Source organism: Cherax quadricarinatus, chromosome 57 (genome assembly GCF_038502225.1).
Source record: "Cherax quadricarinatus isolate ZL_2023a chromosome 57, ASM3850222v1, whole genome shotgun sequence".
Lineage (NCBI taxonomy): Eukaryota > Metazoa > Arthropoda > Malacostraca > Decapoda > Parastacidae > Cherax > Cherax quadricarinatus.
The window spans coordinates 6,411,884-6,435,454 of NC_091348.1; the positions used below are offsets into that span (position 1 = coordinate 6,411,884).

Here is a 23,571-nt window from a genome sequence, read left to right on the forward strand (position 1 = left end):
GCAAGCACCAGACGAGCCTCGTCCATGGCTGGGCTCAGAGAGTAGTGAGACTCAAAACTCATCAAAGGTGCTACGGTGCCATCTGGGGGTACCAGGAGAGACCTGCTGGTGGTGCTACAATGCCATATGGGAGTGCTAGGAGAGACCTGCTGGTAGTGCTACAAAGCCATCTGGGGGTGCTAGGAGAGGCTTCCTGCTGGTAGCATTGCTGGAGATGGAAGTGATTGTGTTGATGGAGGTTGACTGTAGTGGGTACAGAGATGATGCTAGTGGTGCAGCGGTTCTTAACCGAGAGGGCTGGGGGGATGTGGAAGCTCGCTTTCCTATTGGGGCGTGAGTAATTTCTAAGGGGCACGGGGAGCGAACTGGGAACAAAAAATAAGAAATGACCTTCAACATGTGGTAGAACACAAGCAGTATAAAAAATCTCACTAAATGTGTCCTCACTTTATGTGGTGTTGCGAGTTGCTTCCTAAACAGACTTTTGAACAGTTAAAATTAATAAAGTTAAGAATGAAAATTAATTTGTAAATTTTCCTCTTTGAATAAGGAGGACTTTTTTAATTTTTATATTTAGAAGATTATATGAAGGAAGGATGGAGGCGTGGAGATGAGGATCATGACCAACTGCGATAGGGTGTCACCCACAATAGGTCTAGAGTGTGCTAGCTGAGTTCTTTTGCTCTTAATATATCAGGGAGGAATATGCAAGTTCGTAAATGAAAACAATTAGTATACGAAACCAGCATTAGTAATAGGACATATGTGTAACATTTTTATCGTTTCAAAAATAAAAATGTCAATTAGTTGCACATGTGTCGTTCTATCTAAGATATTGTTGGTAATTCAACCAACATTATTACAGCATCAATAATAGTTCGCCCTCAGGTTCTGAAGTAGTTGCCACTGTCTCTATCACCAGGCTTCCTCTCCACGGAGGACGACACTATCCCTGGCAACTTCGGGCTGCTGGACCAGGTCCTGGCACTGCAGTGGGTGCAAAGGAACATCCACCACTTCGGTGGTGATCCACAGAAGGTCACCATCTTCGGAGAGAGCGCCGGCGCTGCTTCCGTCAGCTACCACCTATTGTCGCCCAAGTCCCGAGGTCAGTGGCAGCTTCGTGGCTTGTTTACACATACAAAAAATGAAAAAGCATTATCTACAACAATACTTCATTATAATAAAGCCCTCTTCTTTGCCATCTTAAAAATTCACAGAAGTCTTATCCCCATTCATCATTTTCAGCCTTGATGCTTGTGAGATGCTATTGATCGTAGGTTTTGTAGCTACGCTTTTTTTTTTTTTTTAATCAACCTTGATTGATTCCTATTTCCCAGAAAGTGAATAACCCTTAAGGGTTAAGTGCGACTCCATGAATATAATAATTTTATTGGTGTCTTTTCACCCTCTCTGTGACTTTCCATCGTAGGTCTCTACTCCCGGGCTATCATGCAGTCTGGGTCTGCCCTCAACCCGTGGGCGCACTCCAAGTCTCGTCGGGATCTGGCCCTTCACGCCGGTCGGACCGTAGGATGTGGGGAGCTGGAGGACAGTCACGGCCTCCTGGGCTGTCTCCAGCGGGCAGACGCAGACAAACTCGCTTCTGTTGTGTTGGACTTCCTTGTAAGCTGTGGCATTTGGCTGATTGTTGTAATTTGATTACATTCTCTCTTGTATTAATTGCTTAATGCGGACGCAGACAAATTTTATATATAATGAATCAGGATCTGATGTTGATTTTCTACTCTTAGCTGAATGGACATCATGTATTTTTTTTTATTTACGCATTGGCCGTTCCACAACACCCCATAAAGAGGGTAAATTATGTTATATATATATATATATATATATATATATATATATATATATATATATATATATATATATATATATATTTTTTTTTTTTTTTCAACAAGTCGGCCGTCTCCCACCGAGGCAGGGTGACCCAAAAAAAAGAAAGAAAATCCCCAAAAAGAAAATACTTTCATCATCATTCAACACTTTCACCACACTCGCACATTATCACTGTTTTTGCAGAGGTGCTCAGAATACAACAGTCTAGAAGCATACACATATAAAGATACACAACATATCCCTCCAAACTGCCAATATCCCAAACCCCTCCTTTAAAGTGCAGGCATTGTACTTCCCATTTCCAGGACTCAAGTCCGACTATATGAAAATAACCGGTTTCCCTGAATCCCTTCACTAAATATTACCCTGCTCACACTCCAACAGATCGTCAGGTCCCAAGTACCATTCGTCTCCATTCACTCCTATCTAACACGCTCACGCACGCTTGCTGGAAGTCCAAGCCCCTTGCCCACAAAACCTCCTTTACCCCCTCTCTCCAACCCTTTCGAGGACGACCCCTACCCCGCCTTCCTTCCCCTATAGATTTATATGCTTTCCATGTCATTCTACTTTGATCCATTCTCTCTAAATGACCAAACCACCTCAACAACCCCTCTTCTGCCCTCTGACTAATACTTTTATTAACTCCACACCTTCTCCTAATTTCCACACTCCGAATTTTCTGCATAATATTTACACCACACATTGCCCTTAGACAGGACATCTCCACTGCCTCCAACCGTCTCCTCGCTGCTGCATTTACCACCCAAGCTTCACACCCATATAAGAGTGTTGGTACTACTATACTTTCATACATTCCCTTCTTTGCCTCCATAGATAACGTTTTTTGACTCCACATATACCTCAATGCACCACTCACCTTTTTTCCCTCATCAATTCTATGATTAACCTCATCCTTCATAAATCCATCCGCCGACACGTCAACTCCCAAGTATCTGAAAACATTCACTTCTTCCATACTCCTCCTCCTCAATTTGATATCCAATTTTTCTTTATCTAAATCATTTGACACCGTCATCACCTTACTCTTTTCTATGTTCACTTTCAACTTTCTACCTTTACACACATTCCCAAACTCATCCACTAACCTTTGCAATTTTTCTTTAGAATCTCCCATAAGCACAGTATCATCAGCAAAAAGTAACTGTGTCAATTCCCATTTTGAATTTGATTCCCCAAAATTTAATCCCACCCCTCTCCCGAACACCCTAGCATTTACTTCCTTTACAACCCCATCTATAAATATATTAAACAACCATGGTGACATTACACATCCCTGTCTAAGACCTACTTTTACCGGGAAGTAGTCTCCCTCTCTTCTACACACCCTAACCTGAGCCTCACTATCCTCATAAAAACTCTTTACAGCATTTAATAACTTACCACCTATTCCATATACTTGCAACATCTGCCACATTGCTCCTCTATCCACTCTATCATATGCCTTTTCTAAATCCATAAATGCAATAAAAACTTCCCTATCTTTATCTAAATACTGTTCACATATATGCTTCAATGTAAACACCTGATCTACACATCTCCTACCCACTCTGAAACCTCCTTGCTCATCCGCAATCCTACATTCTGTCTTATCTCTAATTCTTTCAATTATAACCCTACCGTACACTTTTCCTGGTATACTCAGTAAGCTTATTCCTCTATAATTTTTACAGTCTCTTTTGTCCCCTTTCCCTTTATATAAAGGGACTATACATGCTCTCCGCCAATCCCTAGGTACCTTCCCCTCTTTCATACATTTATTAAACAAAAGTACCAACCACTCCAACACTATATCCCCCCCTGCTTTTAACATTTCTGTCATGATCCCATCAGTTCCAGCTGCTTTACCCCCTTTCATTTTACGTAATGCCTCACGTACCTCCCCCACACTTACATTCTGCTCTTCTTCACTCCTAAAAGATGGTATACCTCCCTGACCAGTGCATGAAATTACTGCCTCTGTTTCTTCCTTAACATTTAAAAGTTCCTCAAAATATTCTCGCCATCTACCCAATACCTCCATCTCCCCATCTACTAACTCCCCTACTCTGTTTTTAACTGACAAATCCATATTTTCCCTAGGCTTTCTTAACTTGTTTAACTCACTCCAAATTTTTTTCTTATTTTCATTAAAATTTCTTGACAGTGCCTCTCCCACTCTATCATCTGCTCTCCTTTTGCACTCTCTCACCACTCTCTTTACCTTTCTTTTACTCTCCATATACTCTGCTCTTCTTATAACACTTCTGCTTTGTAAAAACCTCTCATAAGCTACCTTTTTCTCTTTTATCACACCCTTTACTTCATCATTCCATCAATCACTCCTCTTTCCTCCTGCCCCCACCCTCCTATAACCACAAACTTCTGCCCCACATTCTAATACTGCATTTTTAAAACTATTCCAACCCTCTTCAACCTCCTCACTACTCATCTTTGCACTAGCCCACCTTTCTGCCAATAGTCGCTTATATCTCACCCGAACTTCCTCCTCCCTTAGTTTATACACTTTCACCTCCCTCTTACTTGTTGTTGCCACCTTCCTCTTTTCCCATCTACCTCTTACTCTAACTGTAGCTACAACTAAATAATGATCCGATATATCAGTTGCCCCTCTATAAACATGTACATCCTGGAGCCTACCCATCACTCTTTTATCCACCAATACATAATCTAATAAACTACTTTCATTACGTGCTACATCATACCTTGTATATTTATTTATCCTCTTTTTCATAAAATATGTATTACTTATTACCAAATTTCTTTCTACACATAGCTCAATTAAAGGCTCCCCATTTACATTTACCCCTGGCACCCCAAATTTACCTACTACTCCCTCCATAACATATATATATATATATATATATATATATATATATATATATATATATATATATATATATATATATATATATATATATATATATAATATGGTACAAAAGATTTAAGAGATACATTGTTGATATAAAGGTGGCATATACGGTACATGTTGTTACGTGTGTATCACCGATTATAAGGCGAAAATCTCATCCAACTCCTCAGAGCTGGGGCGTGTGCCCAAAATACAGCAGGCATTACCCCTTTGAACAGCCGCACTGAGCCGCTGGAACAGAAAACTAGCTGCCCAGGGATCCCTAGTTATATAGTGTAAAGCACCCTTCTGGCAAGACAGTGATGGAGTGAATGATGGTGAAAGTTTTTCTTTTTCGGGCCACCCTGCCTTGGTGGGAATCGGCCAGTGTGATAATAATATATATATATATATATATATATATATATATATATATATATATATATATATATATATATATATATATATATATATATATATATATATATATATATATATATATATATATTTATATATATATGCTGATGACACTGTGCTCTTGGGAGATTCTGAAGAGAAGTTGCAGAGATTGGTGGATGAATTTGGTAGGGTATGCAAAAGAAGAAAATTAAAAGTGAATACAGGAAAGAGTAAGGTTATGAGGATAACAAAAAGATTAGGTGATGAAAGATTGGATATCAGATTGGAGGGAGAGAGTATGGAGGAGGTGAATGTATTCAGATATTTGAGAGTGGACGTGTCAGCGGATGGGTCTATGAAAGATGAGGTGAATCATAGAATTGATGAGGGGAAAAGGGTGAGTGGTGCACTTAGGAGTCTGTAGAGACAAAGAACTTTGTCCTTGGAGGCAAAGAGGGGAATGTATGAGAGTATAGTTTTACCAACGCTCTTATATGGGTGTGAAGCATGGGTGATGAATGTTGCAGCGAGGAGAAGGCTGGAGGCAGTGGAGATGTCATGTCTGAGGGCAATGTGTGGTGTGAATATAATGCAGAGAATTCGTAGTTTGGAAGTTAGGAGGAGGTGCGGGATTACCAAAACTGTTGTCCAGATGGCTGAGGAAGGGTTGTTGAGGTGGTTCGGACATGTAGAGAGAATGGAGCGAAACAGAATGACTTCAAGAGTGTATCAGTCTGTAGTGGAAGGAAGGCGGGGTAGGGGTCGGCCTAGGAAAGGTTGGAGGGAGGGGGTAAAGGAGGTTTTGTGTGCGAGGGGCTTGGACTTCTAGCAGGCATGCGTGACCATGTTTGATAGGAGTGAATGGAGACAAATGGTTTTTAATACTTGACGTGTGAGCAAAGCAACATTTATGAAGGGGTTCAGGGAAACCGGCAGGCCGGACTTGAGTCCTGGAGATTGGAAGTACAGTGCCTGCACTCTGAAGGAGGGGTGTTAATGTTGCAGTTTAAAAACTGTAGTGTAAAGCACCCTTCTGGCAAGACAGTGATGGAGTGAATGATGGTGAAAGTTTTTCTTTTTCGGGCCACCCTGCCCTGGTGGGAATCGGCCAGTGTGATAATATATATATATATATATATATATATATTATATATATATATATATATATATATATATATATATATATATATATATATATATATATATATTCACACACATATATTCACAGTGATTGTGCTGTGATTTCTCCCTCCTTCCCGTGTTTACTAATCGCTCCCTGGCTTGACAGGTGTTTCACAGGTTTCCTCTAGTGAATTTGGGACCGCGGGTGGACGGGGACTTCCTGGTGGAGGAACCGGCGAAGACACTGAAGGAGGGCAGGCAAAACAATGTACCTATCATCAGTGGAGTCACAACTGATGAGGCAGCCATGTTCTCCATAGGTCAGAGAGAGAGAGAGAGAGAGAGAGAGAGAGAGAGAGAGAGAGAGAGAGAGAGAGAGAGAGAGAGAGAGAGAGAGAATGAATTAACTAACTTTGCTTTAGTTCCTGAAAGGTCAGTCTCCTGGTCACTGTTCTTCCATGTGTTCTAATGCTAAATCTCTACTTCAGTTTTTATACTGACCTTGAAGATTAAGGTTGCTGTTAAGTTTATGATCGTCCGTGTGTTTAATGCTCTCTCCTCCTCTCAAACACTTTCTTTTGTCAACTTTATTTTATTATTTTTAAGTGTTTCAGTTTTTTATATTCACTTTTTTAAATTTCGTTGGTTGAGATTAGATTAAGTTAACGTTATAATTATTAAATTTATAAAATTATATTTGATACATGGTTAAATGCAATACAGACGAGACTGTATTTTGATGCGAGAACAGAGGAAGTATAAGGACCACTAAAACACAGTTTATATTATAGGGTCTTAGTCACTTTACCAACTGTCTTAAATCACAGTAAAGTTTCCGACATCTGCTGAGGCGGACAGGTTGCACGGAAACTTCCCATTTGTACTTTTTTCACGAGCAATAAAATCTGCACCGTTTTCTGCCTTTACCACAAGAAATATGGAAACGTTGGGTAAGTTTCCTCACACCTGCTGCCCCTGTTCACCTAGCAGTAAGTAGGTACTTGGGTGTTAGTCGTCTGTTGTGGGTAACTAAGTAAGTTTATTCAGGTACAGTTACACATAAATACAGTTATATAGATTATCATACATAGCAGCATATGTGTAGAGTACCTAGGATAACCCCCTAAAAAAGTCAGAGTGACTTATTTTCATTGAGGTCCTTGTGATAAGTATTATTTATATTTAAAAGTTAAAAGTAGGTATCTAAACTTTGTGAAAAGTATTTGCATCCTGGTGGTGGTAGAATGCCATAGATTGGGCTGGGCTTTGAAATGAGTCGAGGTACGATAACAGCTGTTAGCTTGTAAAAATGATGTGTAAAATGATCTCTACAGAGATGGCTGGGAACGAGTCTGTTCTGGCCAGCCTGAAAGAGAAGTTCTCAGAGGCGTCTGTGGCCATCCTGGAGATCGGAGCACACGAAGACAACCCGGTTGACTTGGCCACCAAGATCTTCCAACACTACCTGGGGGGAGTTAACCCAGGAGTGGACTACACTGAACAGTTCAACCAGGTGATTGATGAGTGAAAGTTGAATAGTTACAAGTTAGCAATGACTGCAGAGAGAAGAATTGTGATTTCTATTAATTGGCTTTATGTGAGGTGTTATTAATATTTAAACGCTTTCAGAAGAGTAGGAATTAATACCAAACATGTTCCGGATGATTTGGATTAATAGCTGACTATCTGATGCTTTGATTGAAGCTGATCTGCGATACTGACCTGTGAATCAAACTTGACTGGTTTCAGGCTAAGGATTTTAAACTTAATTCGTTCAAGAGAATCATGGTTGCTTTACAATGATTGCTACAGGTGAATGGCTCTTATTTTAAACATATTCACGGGTGATTAGCACTCGGGAATATGTCAGGGTCTTGATGCAGTTCTGCGAACCTTGATTCAATGGATGTAGATATACTGAGAGTAACACCAACATTTTGCTAATAGTACACTCTGGTCTAAATGATCATACACACTAATTTCAAACAAGACGTGAAGACCAAAGGTCTTCGGAGGCCCTTACCTTTTGTTGCAACCCCTGAATGGGTTGAAATATATATTATGTATATATATTACATGTATATTACCTTTTCATCTAATTTTATACTGCTTATATTTGCGATAATAGCTAAATCGTGAATATATTGCTTTATATTATGTTAGGTAGGATGTAACACATATATTATGTGCTCAAAGTTCAAGTCTTGATTGTCTAACTACTGTAATTATCGCTCTTTGCTCGTTATTCTGCCGGCTTCTGTTGCTGAGCTGCAGCTGTCCACGGAGCTATCACGTGATCGAGGGGGGGGGAATCCTCACCTCGCCTGAAGTATTTAGTCTGGTCTAGACTCTCTTGGTGGTTGGACGTATTCCTCACAAGTGCCTTACTCTTCCTTATTGGCCCTTGTTGGAGGATCGTCTCTGTAGCTTTGTTAGTTCTGTAGAACTCTGTTCTCAGAACATTGTATAGACTTAGTGATTTTCGACGTTGTACTGAGGTTGTGTGTCGCCTAGACACTCTGAGCAACTCAGGTCCTGAGCTGTAGCTTCTGACCTAATTTGTACTGGTATCTGTGTACTATCACAGTCGGGGATTTTCTTATGCTGAACTTAGATTCAGTAGTATGGGAGTTTTTTTACTTTTGTGGAGGATCTGCAGATGGTCCCTACTTAGTGTCGTTATATTACCTCCTTGTTCCTGATTCTGTGTCGCAGTTGCTTGTTATATTGCTATTGGGCTTAGCATTCTTTTTATTGTTCAAGCAGACTGTTCTGATTGCCAGTTGGTTAAGAAGTTAGTTTATTTGAGGACTTTGTCAGTCACTTGTTTAAGTCTAGTCGACTCGTGAGACAGCGAACTACTTAGAGCACTTACACACATACACACAAACTTATTTGTATATTATATTATTAAATGTTAAAGTACCAGACGGTACTTAAGAATTATAAATGTGATATGTGCTTTCAGCACAATAATACTGTACTCAAGAGAAGTGATTAACATTATTTTGATTATTGTGATTAATTTAATTTAATTTGATATACGCCTAGACAACTTAATAAATTTATTAAATTTTAATTTCTCTAGTTAGTAGCCTACCAGTTGTAATCCTGAAGCACTATTGAATCATACTGAATTCTAATGGATAATTGGACAAGGATACTGACTAATTGTTACGAAAACCCAGTAACAGGTTGGATGCTAGAAGGGCAGTCCTTTCTAGTATTCATTGGAGATCTCTAAGCTTTTAGAATCGCGTTTTTTGTAACACCTTTATCATGTTTTGCGCACGCGCGCGCACACACACACACAAATTATCATATTTTTTTACAGGGCATTTTGTATACACAGCCGTCACATTTAATGAAAGCTCGTAGACACAGCTGATGGTTTTGTCTACCTACCTGGAGAGTATTCCGATCAATGCCCCCGCGGCCCGGTCATGACCAGGCCTCTCGGTGGATCAGGGCCTCATCAGCTAGGCTGTTATTACTGGCCGCACGTAGTCCACTGTACGATCTACAGCCCAGCTGATCCAGTACTGATTTTAGGTATCTGTCCAGCTCCCTCTTGAAGGCAGCCAGGGGTCTATTGGTAATTCCCTTTATGGCTGGTGGGGGCTGTTGAACAGTCTTGGGCCCCGGACACTTATTGTGATTTGTCTCATTGTGCTAATGGCGCCTCTACTTTTCATTGGGGGTATGTTGGACCGCCTACTAAGTCCTTTCGTTTCCTAGGGAGTGATTTCTGTTAGCAGATTAGGGACCAGTCCCTCTAGGATTTTTCATGTCTAGATTATAATGTATCTCTCTTGCCTGCGCTCTAGTGAGTACCAGTCAAGTGATTCCAGGCGTTCCCAGTAGTTAAGGTGTTTGACGGAACTTTTATGTGCAATAAAGGTTCTCTGTATATTCTCTAGATCTGTGATTTCACCTGCCATGAATGGAGATGTTAATGTACAGCAGTATTCCAGCCGAGAGAGAACAAGTGATTTAAAAAGGATCATAATTAGCTTGGCATCTCTTGTTTTGAACGTTCTCATTATCCATCTTATCATTTTCCTCGCAGATGTGATAGTGGCACTGTTGTGATCCTTGAAGGTGAGATCTTCAGACATTACCACTCCCAGGTCCTTCATATTACTTTTCCGCTCTATTGTGTGATTAGAGTTTGTGGTGTACTCCAGTTTTCCATAACGGAGTAGATGGAATTTCTCTTCATTGAATATCATGTAGTTCTTCGTTGTCCATTGGAAAACTTGGTTTATATCTTCTTGGAGATTTACCGTGTCCTCATTGGATGATACCCTCTTAAAGAGCCAGGTATCGTCTGCAAAGGGTGATATCATTTATATCTCTGTCTCTGTCTGATATGAGGATGAAGAACAGAGCTCTTCACTATGGCAGCTTCCGATTTAACTCTGTTTACCACTACTCTTCGTGTTCGAGTGGTTAGAAAGTTGAAGATCCATCTGTCCACTTTGCCAGTTATCTCTCTAGCAAGTATTTTGTGTGCTATTACAACATGACCGCACTTGTCAAAGGCTTTTGCAAAATGTGTGTATACTACATCTACATTCTGTTTGTCTGCATCTAAGACCATATAGTGGTCCAGTAGTTGCGAGAGGCAGGAGCGACCTGCTCTGAACCCATGTTGCCCTGGATTATGCAGTTGTTGGGAATTCAAGTGGTTTGTAATCCTGCTTCTTAGATTTTTATGATGTGGGACGTTAGAGCTATTGGTCTATTGTTTTTAGCTCTTACTTTGCTGCCACCTTTATGGAGTGGGGCTATATCCGTTGTTTTTAATGACTTTGGAATTCCACGTGTGTGTCTATGCTCCTTCTCCATAGCATACTTAAGGCCCACAGAAGCGGTTTCTTGCAGTGCTTAATGAACACAGAGTTCCACGAGTCTGGGCCTGGGGCTGAGTGCATTTTGTCAATGGCTTTCTCAAAGTCCAATAGTTAGATTATCTAAAAAATCTGGCATACATTGACGGAGTTTTGAGGCTCATTCATGAAAAAATTATTTGGACTGTCGATTTTTAGAGTGGTTAGTGGCTCGCTATACACAGAGTCGTATTGAGATTTCAGTATCTCACTCATTTCTTTGTTGTCATATGTGTAAGTTACACTTTGTCTGAGAAAAGCACAATACTAGATGTGATTTTTGCCTTGTTTTTGGCATATGAAAAAAAATAATTCGAATTTCCTTCAATTTCATTAATCGCTTTTAGCTCCTGTCTTTCCTGGTTCCTGTAAGAGTCCTCTTAAGCTCAATATTTTCCACATCCCTGGTTAGCGCTTCCTTCCATGCTTGAGATAATCTAGCATTCTTGAGGAACTCAGTGATTCTTCGCCTTCTCCTGTAAAGGGAGCATCTCTCTCCCAGTTTACTTCTTCTTTTCTTTTTTTCTTAGGGAAATATGCCTCGAACATACTTCAGCTGCTAGGAAGTTGATTTGTTCACAGCACTGGTTAGTGTCCATGTTATTTGAGATATCTTCCCTACATGTTTCGTTTAGAACATGGTTTACCTGATTCCAGTTGATGTTCTTGTTGAGGTTGAATTTGGTGAAGGTACCCTCATAGCTGTATGCATTTTGCTGATCAGGACCCCTGTGCAGGTAAAACTGGACTTCGATTAGATTGTGATCTTAATTAGTTGTTTTTTGATATTGTTATGTTTTTTACCAAGTCCTCATTATCTGTGAAAATAAAGTCAAGTGTGTTCTCCAGTCTTGTTGGCTCCACTTAGGGAGTGTTTTTTTTTTCCAGAATTTCTGCAATAAGCACTCCCTAAGCCACCATCTCATTTGTGTGTGATTTTTCTGAACTGCCTCCATGGATTATTTCTGCTACAACATAATTTGCTACATCCATTTTGTATGTCTTAGATTGAAATCAACAAGCAGCAAGATGTTTGGGGATGGGGCTAGAAGGTTTTCCAGACAGGAGTCTGGAAAACCATGAGTTATTGGGAAGTTGCATCTGGTGGAATATATACAAGCACAATGACTAAGTTTTGGTTTTCGATGTTTACTGTTAGAGCTTCAACTACATCACTTGTGATATTCAGCATCTCAGTGCAAATGAGCTACTGTTTGACATACAGGCCAACCTCCCCCTTGTTGCCTGTTCTTTCTGTCGCATGTAAAAAAAGCTGTAACCAGTTATCCATATTTCATTGTCAAAGTGATCTTTTGCGTGGGTCTCTGAAGGCTGCAAAGATCGATATTTGACTTCTCCGGAAATTCACTGATGAAATGTATTTTGTTGTTGGTGGTTGGCTTGAGGCCCTGTATATTAGCAAATATTTGTTGAATGGTTTTGAAAACTGACAAGTTGAAGAATTGAGACACATATGCTAGACACTTATGCTAGACTATTCCACTTCCTGATAACTATGACTGAAGAAATACTTCCTAACATCCCTTTGACTCATCTGAGTCTTCAACTTCCAAGTGTGACCTCTTGTTTCTGTCCCCCGTCTGGAACATCCTGTCTCTGTCCACCTTGTATATCGTTATCATGTCTCCCCTAACCCTCCTGTCCTCCAGTGTCGTCAGGCCGATTTCCCTTAACCTTTCTTCGTAGGACATTCCCCTTAGCTCTGAAATTAACCTTGTCGCAAACTTTTGCACTTTCTCTAATTTCTTGGCGTGCTTGACCCGGTGTGGGTTCCAAACTGGTGCTGCATACTCCAGTATGGACATGATGTACACGGTGTACAGAGTCTTGAACGATTCCTTACTGAGGCATCGGAACGCTATTCTCAGGTTTGCCAGGTGCCCATATGCTGCAGCAGTTATCTGGTTGATGTGCGCTTCCGGAGACGTGCTCGGTGTTATACTCACCCCAAGATCTTTCTCCTTGAGTGAGGTTTGCAGTCTTTGGCCACCTGGCCTATACTCTGTTTGCGGTCTTCATTGCCCTTCCCCAATCTTCATGACTTTGCATTTGGCCGGGTTAAATTCGAGAAGTCAGTTGCTGGACCAGGTGTCCAGCATGTCCAGAAGTCTTTGAAGTCGTGCTTGATCCTCATCTGATTTAATTCTCCTCATTAACTTCACATCATCTGCAAACAGGGACACTTCTGAGTCCATCCCTTCCATCATGTCATTCACATATACCAAAAATAGCACTGGTCCTAGGACCGACCCCTGTGGAACCCCGCTCGTCACAGGTGCCCACTGTGATACCTAATTACGTACCATGACTCGTTGTTGCCTCCCTGTCAGGTATTATCTGATCCATTGCAGTGCCCTTCCTGTTATACACGCCTGATCCTCTAGCTTCTGCACTAATCTCTTGTTAGGAACTGTGTCGAAGGCCTTCTTGCAGTACAAGAAAATGCAATCAACCCACCCTTCTTTCTCGTGTCTTACTTCTGTTACTTTATCATAAAACTCCAGAAGGTTTGTGATACGGGATTTGCCTTTCATGAATCCGTGCTGGTTGTCGTTTATACTCTTGTTCCGTTCCAGGTGCTCCACCAATCTCTTTCTGATAATCTTCTCCATGACTTTGCATACTATACACGTCAGTGACACTGGTCTATAGTTTAGTGCCTCTTTTCTGTCTCTTTTTTTAAAAAATGGGAACTACATTTGTCATCTTCCATACCTCAGGTAGTTGCCCAGTTTCAAGGGATGTATTGAAGATTGTGGTTAGTGGCACACACAGCGTTTCTGCCCCCTCTCTTAGGACCCACGGGGAGATGTCCAGTCCCATTGCCTTTGAGGTATCAAGGTCACTTAGTAGCTTCTTCACCTCCTCCTCAGTTGTGTGTATGTCATCCAACACTTGTTGGTATATTTCTTGTTGGTATCCCCCTCTGTTCTGTCTTCCCAGAGGCCTTCCTGTCTCCACTGTAAATACTTCCTTAAATCTCGTGTTGAGCTCCTCACATACCTCTTGATCGTTTCTTATGAGTTCCCCACCTTCTTTCTTCAGCCTGATCACCTGGTCTTTGACTGTTGTCTTCCTCCTAATGTGGCTATGCAGCAGTTTCGGGTCAGACTTGACTTTCGATGCTATGTCGTTTTCGTACTGTCGCTGGGCCTCCCTCCTTATCTGTGCATACTCGTTTCTGGCTCTTACACTAATCTCCTTATTTTCCTTGGACCTTTGCCTTCTGTACCTTTTCTATTCTCTAGTGCACATAGTTTTTCCTCATTACACCTTCGGGTAAACCAAAGACTCGCTTTGGTCTTCCCATAATTTCTGTCGCCCTTGGGAACAAGATTCCCTGTAAAAAATGTTATAAAGTTTACAATGGTCAAACTGGGAAAAGTCTTGAACTAAGATTTTAACATAAATATAGCAATAAAATTGGACAAGAGTCTAATGCTCTGTTTATTCACATGAGAGATTTTAACCATCCAATTGATTTTCAAAAGGCCAAAAAAGTTGTATCAAGCAAGTCCATGGTTGAGAAAAATATAATAGATTCAAGTTTCATAAAAAAATAGTTTTGAAATTTATATGAATATTGCTTTAGGATTAATCAAATTAGATTCATATATAACCAATACAATTTGGGAAGAATTTAAGATATATTCTACAAGTAAAAATCTTTAAACTTGGGTAGAATATATGCTGTGTCTGATAGGTCCTTGACCACCTCACCCCCATCATCATAGTCAGGTTTATGTTGACCGCGAGGCGTAATCCCGTCGTTTTACGCCTTCTGCTGATCTTTCATTTTTACAGTTCCTTGACATGTCAGAAATCATGAAAGCACTTGGAAGTTCACAGTTCTTACACAGTGGATTTTCTGCATGTTATGATATCACCTGTTTACTGAGATCTTATTGTATATATATATATATATATATATATCTATATATATATATATATATATATATATATATATATATATATATATATATATATATATATATATATATATATATATATATATATATATATATGTCTTGCCGAATAGGCAGAACTTGCGATCTTGGCTTAAATAGCAACGCTCATCTTGCCATATAAGACAAGTGAAAATTTGTGTATTCAATAATTTCGCCAAAATCATTCTGAACCTAACGAAAAAAATATATTTCACTGTGTTTGTTTGGTATTAAATTATTGTAAACAAATCTAAAATATATTTAGTTGGGTTAGGCTAAAATAAATTGTTCTTATTATAATAAGGTTAGGTAAGTTTTCTAAGATTCTTTTGGTGCAAAATTAAAAATTTTTACATTAACATTAATGAAAAAATATATCTTTAAACGTATAAGAGATAATTTTAGAAAGGACTTAATTTTAAATGAGTCTTTGCTAATTGACCAGTTTTACATATTCGGCACGACATATATATATACATATATATATATATATATATATATATATATATATATATATATATATATATATATATATATATATATATATATAGGTACACCTTTCTACTTACATTTAGGTCAACTACCTTACCCTCGTTACATCTGCAGCAACAACCTTCACCTCATTACACATGCAGTAACAACCTTCACCTTGTTACAGCACATAATTCACACACACACACACATACATACACACACACACACACACACACACACACACACACACACACACACACACACACACACACACACACACACACACACACACACACACACACACACACACACACACACACACACACACACACACATGATGGAGGTGGTGCTGGAAAACTTCATGTACCAACATGTAAGGGACACTACCAGAGAGAGAGGAGAGGATGAACCAGCAAGACTGGACCTAGTATTCACCTTGAGTAGTGCAGATATTGAGAACATCACATATGAAAGACCCCTTGGGGCCAGCAATCATGTGGTTTTAAGCTTCGAATACACAGTAGAGCTACAAGTGGAGGGGGAAGCACTAAGGCCAGGTTAAATGAAGCCAAACTACAAGTAAGGGGACTACTCAAGCATGAAGAACTTCCTGAACGGGGTTCAGTGGGACAGAGAACTGGCAGGGAAGCCAGTTAATGAGATGATGGAATATATAGCAACAATGTGCAAGGAGGCTGAGGAGAGGTTTGCACCCAAGGGTAACAGAAATAATGAAAAAGCCAGGCTGAGCCCATGGTTCACCCAGAGGTGCAGGGAGGCAAAAACCAAGTGTGCTAGGGAATGGAAGAAGTATAGAAGGTAAAAGAGCCAGGAGAATAAGGAGAGCAGTCGTAGAGCAAGAAATGAATATGCACGGATAAGAAGGGAGGCCCAACGACAATATGAAAACGACATAGCAGCGAAAGCCAAATCTGACCCGAAGCTGTTATACAGCCACATCAGGAGGAAAACAACAGCTAAGGACCAGGTAATCAGGCTAAGGAAGGAAGGAGGATAGACAAGAAATGACGGTGATGTGAGGAACTCAACAAGAGGTTCAAAGAAGTGTTCACAGAGGAGACAGAAGGGGCTCCAGAAAGACGGAGAGGTGGGGTACACCACCAAGTGCTGTACACAGTACACACAACTGAGGAAGAAGTGAAGAGGCTTCTGAGTGAGCTAGATACCTCAAAGGCAATGGGGTGGGATAACATCTCTCCATGGGTCCTGAAAGAGGGAACAGAGGCGCTATGTGTACCCCTAACGACAATATTCAATACATCTATCGAAACAGGGAGATTGCCTGAGGCATGGAAGACAGCAAATGTAGTCCCAATCTTTAAAAAAGGAGACAGACATGAAGCACTAAACTACAGACCAGTGTCACTGACATGTATAGTATGCAAAGTCATGGAGAAGATTGTCAGAAGAGTGGTGAACACCTAGAAAGGAATGATCTCATCAACAACAGCCAACATGGTTTCAGGGACGGGGAATCCTGTGTCACAAACCTGCTGGAGTTCTATGACATGGTGACAGCAATAAGACAAGAGAGAGAGGGGTGGGTGGATTGCATTTTCTTGGACTGCAAGAAGGCGTTTGACACAATTCCACACAAGAGATTAGTGCGAAAACTGGAGGGCCAAGCAGGGATAACAGGGAAGGCACTACAATGGATCAAGGAATAATTATCAGGAAGACAGCAGCGAATCATGGTACGTGGCGAGGTGTCAGAGTGGGCGCCTGTGACCAGCGGGGTACCACAGTGGTCAGTCCTAGGACCAGTGCTGTTTCTGGTATTTGTGAACGACATGACAGAAGGGATAGACTCCGAAGTGTCCCTGTTTGCAAATGATGTGAAGTTGATGAGAAGAATTCATTTGATCGAAGACCAGGCAGGACTATAAAGGGATCCGGACAGGCTGCAGACCTGCTCCAGCAATTGGCTCCTGGAGTTCAACCCCACCAAGTGCAAAGTTATGAAGATTGGGGAAGGCCAAAGAAGAAAGCAGACGGAGTACAGTCTAGGGGGCCAGAGACTACAAACCTCACTCAATGAAAAAGATCTTGGGGTGAGTATAACACCAGGCACATCTCCTGAAGCGCCCATCAACCAAATAACTGCTGCAGCATATGGGCGCCTAGCAAACCTCAGAACAGCATTCCGACATCTTAACAAGGAATCGTTCAGGACCCTGTACACTGTGTACGTTAGGCCCATATTGGAGTATGCGGCACCAGTTTGGAACCCACACCTAGCCAAGCACGTAAAGAAACTAGAGAAAGTGCAAAGGTTTGCAACAAGACTAGTCCCAGAGCTAAGAGGTATGTCCTACGAGGAGAGGTTAAGGGAAATCAACCTGACGATACTGGAGGACAGGAGAGATAGGGGGAACATGATAACAACATACAAAATACTGGGAGGAATTGACAAGGTGGACAAAGCCAGGATGTTTCAGAGATGGGACACAGCAACAAGGGGACACAGTCGGAAGTTGAAAACACAGATGAATCATAGGGATGTTGGGAAGTATTTCTTCAGCCACAGAGTAATCAGGAAGTGGAATAGTTTGAGAAGCAATGTAGTGGAGGCAGGATCCATACATAGCTTTAAGCAGAGGTATGATAAAGCACACGGTTCAGGGAGAGTGACCTAGTAGCGACCAGTGAAGAGGCGGGGCCAGGAGCTAGGACTCGACCCCTGCAACCTCAACTAGGTGTGTACACACACACACACACACACACACACACAGAGCTATGACTCAGGGCCAGGAACTATGAATCGACCCATGTAACCACAATTAAGTGAGTACACACACAAGTGCTTTATTTACAGTGAGCAAAGTCAGGGTATTTTTTCCCAGAATGGTGGGTAATATACCACTGTGGATAAAATATTTTGAAATTTCTTGAACATTTCTTAGGCTGTCTCTGAATTCATTAATTTATCGCATTCCAGCACATAATGACGCAGGGTGTGACAATAGTCCATCAGAGAGTTTACATTCGTTCAATCTACATCCGATGGTGGTGATTTTATCTCCCAAAGATATTGTAGCCCAACCGGAGCTGGGCGGTAGTGACATCCAAGAGTCGGCTTATTTGGTTGGATGTACCATAGAGATGTGGCTCCTCCTGCATGATAGAATGATGATAGATGGACTGACTAGTGTCAGTCTCCCTTAGTCTTAGGCCCATAAAGTTCACTTGAAGCTCTTTTCGTACTGTTGTTCTCAAACTGCTAACTGACAGCCCAAGATTGTAATCCACTCACTCCTGGAAGGCATATATATAACCTAGCCAATTTATCAGTTCTATCATGCATCTCAAGACCAGTGTGAGATGGAATTCACAGAAGATGCACTCTGACTCCACTGTCCACAATTCTTCCTGTGTCTGGCTACTGACGCAAACATGCCACAGCTGAGAACATTTATAGATGATAGAGAATCACTCAGAATTAAAGTGTCAACCTTAGATACATGGACGCATCTGAGTGCAAGGGGTATTGCAAGCAGTTCAGTTTGAAGGGTAGAGGCCCAGTTATTGATGCGTGCTCTAATTTCTTTATGAGAGCCATCAGTCTATATGAGAACAGCTGCACCAGAGGAATGGTGAACAGAACCAATAACATAATTAACTTGCAGTAACACTCTTCATCTTGTTACAGATGATGAGTGACCGTCTCTTCAAGGTAGGTGTTCACCACACCTCGAGGTTACACTCCCAGGTGGCTACCACCTTCACCTACGAGTTCAACCACCGGAACCAGGTCAACCTCCTTAACATCTTTGCAGGGATTTCTGGCCAAAATAAACATTGTAAATCCATTTTCTCATTCTCTAAATGTCTCATTCACTAAAATAAGCAAATCTGTAAAAAAATTTTGGTTACTTAATTTTTATTCTTAAGCTAAAAAATTAAGAAAAACTCTGAATATTTCATTAATACTTTAACATGAAGTTTTAAAATAACCAATAAATTAAAAATTGATCTAAAAATTTTAAATTTTCACTTACATTAAATTTTTTTTGTGTGTAATGTAACACCCAGCCTGATCATGCTAAAATTTTCAACATTTAACGTAACTTAATTAATTAGGGAGGGGAGATAGGAGTACAGGGAAGGTGGGAGGAAGGGGGAGGGAGGGAAGACAGAGACTTGTCCAGGTATTAGGAGACTTGTCCAGGTATTAGGAGACTTATTCAGGTAGGAGAATTGTGCAGGTATTAGGAGACTTATTCAGGTATTAGGAGACTTGTGCAGGTATTATAAGAATTGTTCAGGTATTAGTTGACTTGTTCAAGTATTAGGAGACTTTTCCAGTTATTATAAGAACTTTTCAGGTATTAGGAGACTTGTGCAGGTATTATAAGAATTGTTCAGGTATTAGTTGACTTGTTCAAGTATTAGGAGACTTTTCCAGTTATTATAAGAACTTTTCAGGTATTAGGAGACTTCTTCAAGTATTAGGAGACTTGTTTAGGTATTAGGAGACTTGTGCAGGTTTTAGAAGACTTGTCCAGGTATTAGGAGAGTTCAGCCTCGTCTAGAGATCGTCATGATTGCCTTCACACTGCAGTCTGAGGATGACGTGAAGGAAGTGCAGTAACCTTGGTAGCATGCTACGGCTGTCTTCACAGTCCTGGACAGCGCTGTATGAACCTTTCATGTTTTCCTCTTGATCTGATTACATTATTAATATTATCTGCAATCTTGGAAACCTGACAGTGATTGACAGAGTAGCAACTCTAAGCTGTTGCATATTGACGATCCTTACTGTCAATCATGGTAACCTAGGCTGAATTCATAGTTTGCATCTATGTTTCTTGTTGCAATTCACAGTATGTCTCTAAGTTGAGATAAATTATATCAGGAATTAATTCTATACTGGCAACGCTCTCAGCTTACACACTGTGTCAGGGGTTCGATCCCAGTCATGGGTGGAAACATTGGGCATGTTTCCTTACGCCTGCTTTCCCTTTTCACCTAGCAGTAAGTAGGTACCTGGGTGTTAGTAGACTGTTGTGGGTGGCATCCTGGGGGGGTAGTACATCTTAGTGCTGGGGCTCTGAAATGAACTGAGGTAGAATAACAGCTCTTAGCCTGTAATTATTATAATTATTATAAAATTAAGCGCTAAACCGTTTTAGCCTGTAAGACTGATCTGTTTAAAAGAAGACTGTTGAGTGCTCTCGCCTCTCAGGTTGACCAGAGGCGGCCACGTAGCTTGTTTATACTAAATGGCTCCTAATAAGATCTTAGACTCATTATCTTTACGAATAATGTTATGGTTAAGTAATTTATACTAGTAACATTGATATAAATTAACATAACCAGTAAAAGCTTCTGCAAATTGCCTCTGTCCAAGCTCCTGAAACATTGACAGGCGACTGTGGGGCTGAAATGGTTGTTTAGAGGTTATGTATCTGGTGGTAAGTGACCGTGGTAGTGTTTCAACCCGAATTCCACCAGGTAACATCATTGTAGCAATACCTAAATTTGCCTTTAAAATGGGTTAGACAAGTGTATGAATAGCAATGGCTAGGCGTGAGTGGGACCTTCCTAGTATAGACCAGAACGTCTACTGCAGGGTTCTTCTCTGTGTCAGGGGTGAGTCACGGTGAGGACTTGCTCTACTTGTTCAGCGGTGGCGGAGTATGGGCTGCCTTCAATTTCTCCAACTCAGACGACCTGCGCGTGCGTGACCTGTTCACCCAACTTTGGTTTAACTTCGCTGCCACTGGGTAAATCACATTGTAATAGTCTTGGTTTAACTTCGCTGCCACTGGGTAAATCACATTGTAATAGTCTGTCACTGGGTAAGTCACGGTGTCTGTAATAATCTGTCACTGGGTAAATCACATTGTCTGTAATAGTCTGTTACTGGGTAAATCACAGTGTCTGTAATAGTCTGTCACTGAGTAAGTCACAGTGTCTGTAATAGTCTGTTACTGGGTAAGTCACAGTGTCTGTAATAGTCTCTCACTGGGTAAGTCACAGTGTCTGTAATTATCTGTCACTGGGTAAGTCACAGTGTCTGTAATAGTCTGTCACTGAGTAAGTCACAGTGTCTGTAATAGTCTGTCACTGGGGAAGTCACAGTGTCTGTAATAGTCTGTTACTGGGTAAGTCACAGTGTCTGTAATAGTCTGTCACTGAGTAAGTCACAGTGTCTGTAATAGTCTGTCACTGGGGAAGTCACAGTGTCTGTAATAGTCTGTTACTGGGTAAGTCACAGTGTCTGTAATAGTCTGTTACTGGGTAAGTCACAGTGTCTGTAATAGTCTGTCACTGAGTAAGTCACAGTGTCTGTAATAGTCTGTCACTGGGGAAGTCACAGTGTCTGTAATAGTCTGTCACTGGGTAAGTCACAGTGTCTGTAATAGTCTGTCACTGAGTAAGTCACAGTGTCTGTAATAGTCTGTCACTGGGGAAGTCACAGTGTCTGTAATAGTCTGTTACTGGGGAAGTCACAGTGTCTGTAATAGTCTCTCACTGGGTAAGTCACAGTGTCTGTAATTGTCTGTCACTGGGTAAGTCAGTGTCTGTCAAGGGAAGCTTTATCCAGTTACACGAAAATATATAAACTTCTCTTGTAAGGTAAAATAAGATGTAGACCTGTGTTAGGTGACCTGGGATCAACATAGGTAAGGTCACGTGCGGCAAGTTACTAAGAAATTCTAGGAGAGAAATTTTGTGAGTGTAAGTTAGTTTTGCTCTCATAATGTCATAGGTCTTGATGATAAATTAGACACGTGTGCAACACTTGGGTGTCTTTATTGTGGAAACATTTCGCCACACAGTGGCTTCATCAGTCCAGTACAAAGAAGAATAGTGAAGATCATAAGAAGATTGAGGTAATCAGTCCCTTAAGCTGAAGCGACTGTGTGGCGAAAAGTTTCACAATAAAGATACCCAAGTGTTGCACATGTGTCTAATTTATCAACTTGTTGATTCCCTGAACTGTTTATCTACATCGTGGGTCATGTATTATGAGATGGGCTTTGTCCCGGAATATACGCGTCCGTATTCCTATATACCTTACAGTTGTGTTGTATGTGCTTATTTATGGTCAAAGAATGGTGTTTTGAGACCATAGGTCTTCTTCCCTTCACAGAATTTCAGTTCTAATTTTTATGTAGGAGAGACATAGTGATCTCAAGAGAACTACTAGCATAAATTATGCATGTAGAACGCACAGCACCAGTAATGTGGGGTAAGAGGGCACACGTTATGGCAGGGATAGAAACAAGTTCCTACTGCATCAAGAGAACAGAAAGAAGAGTGCATGGAGACCGCCTTCATCCACGTGAATGGCGCTGTAGAGCAGACATAGCCAAGGTACTGGTTGATTCATGTGAAGGCTTACTCAGCCCTGTAACAACTTCAGACAGTATTACCAAGGCTGGCTCCTCCTCAGGAAAATTAATGAATAGAAAAAGAAATAACAGACAAACATAAACACTTTATTATATAGAAAATATAAAATATAAAACACTTAAATATGAAATATTAATCATACATTAAAGAAAATGAAAAATGAAAAATATAAATGATAACTGAATTCAACGCTATTATAAAACTTGGGTGTCTGGTGTTGGTGACACTGCTTGTTGAAATCGTAGCCGTTGCCGATGATGGGGGGGGTCGCAGGTGTTGATGACAACCCACCGGCTCATTCTTCACAGATTTTCTAGCCGTCAATAATCCGTCCAGATGACAGGAAAGCAGGTTTTTTTCCACTGCAATGATGAGGGGTTATATCCTGCTACTTGCATACACAAACAGGTAAGTGGATCAAAAATTTGGGACGTCTCAGAACGTTAGTCCATCTCATTCAATTCTACTCGTTGATTGGCAGGTGACCCTCTCTGTCATCCAAGCTGGAAAGATAGACAGGTTACCCACTGCTTAAGAAATCACTCTCCATGATAAGTACAATACCTAAAAGATGTGGTGATTATTACAACAGTCAACTTAGAGC

At 40.8% G+C, this 23,571-nt stretch overlaps 1 protein-coding gene across 1 annotated transcript in view; it reads left to right on the forward strand.

Annotated features, from left to right (window-relative positions):
* The window catches only part of LOC128693472 (juvenile hormone esterase-like), a 119,271-nt gene that overhangs the window by 75,109 nt on the left and 20,591 nt on the right, over window positions 1–23,571 (forward strand). Inside the window, exons 5-10 of the mRNA XM_070097318.1 lie at window positions 923–1,108; window positions 1,433–1,626; window positions 6,417–6,570; window positions 7,585–7,763; window positions 19,255–19,405; window positions 21,196–21,331. Coding sequence (XP_069953419.1) covers window positions 923–1,108; window positions 1,433–1,626; window positions 6,417–6,570; window positions 7,585–7,763; window positions 19,255–19,405; window positions 21,196–21,331 — 1,000 coding nt within the window. The remainder of the gene's footprint in view (window positions 1–922; window positions 1,109–1,432; window positions 1,627–6,416; window positions 6,571–7,584; window positions 7,764–19,254; window positions 19,406–21,195; window positions 21,332–23,571) is intronic.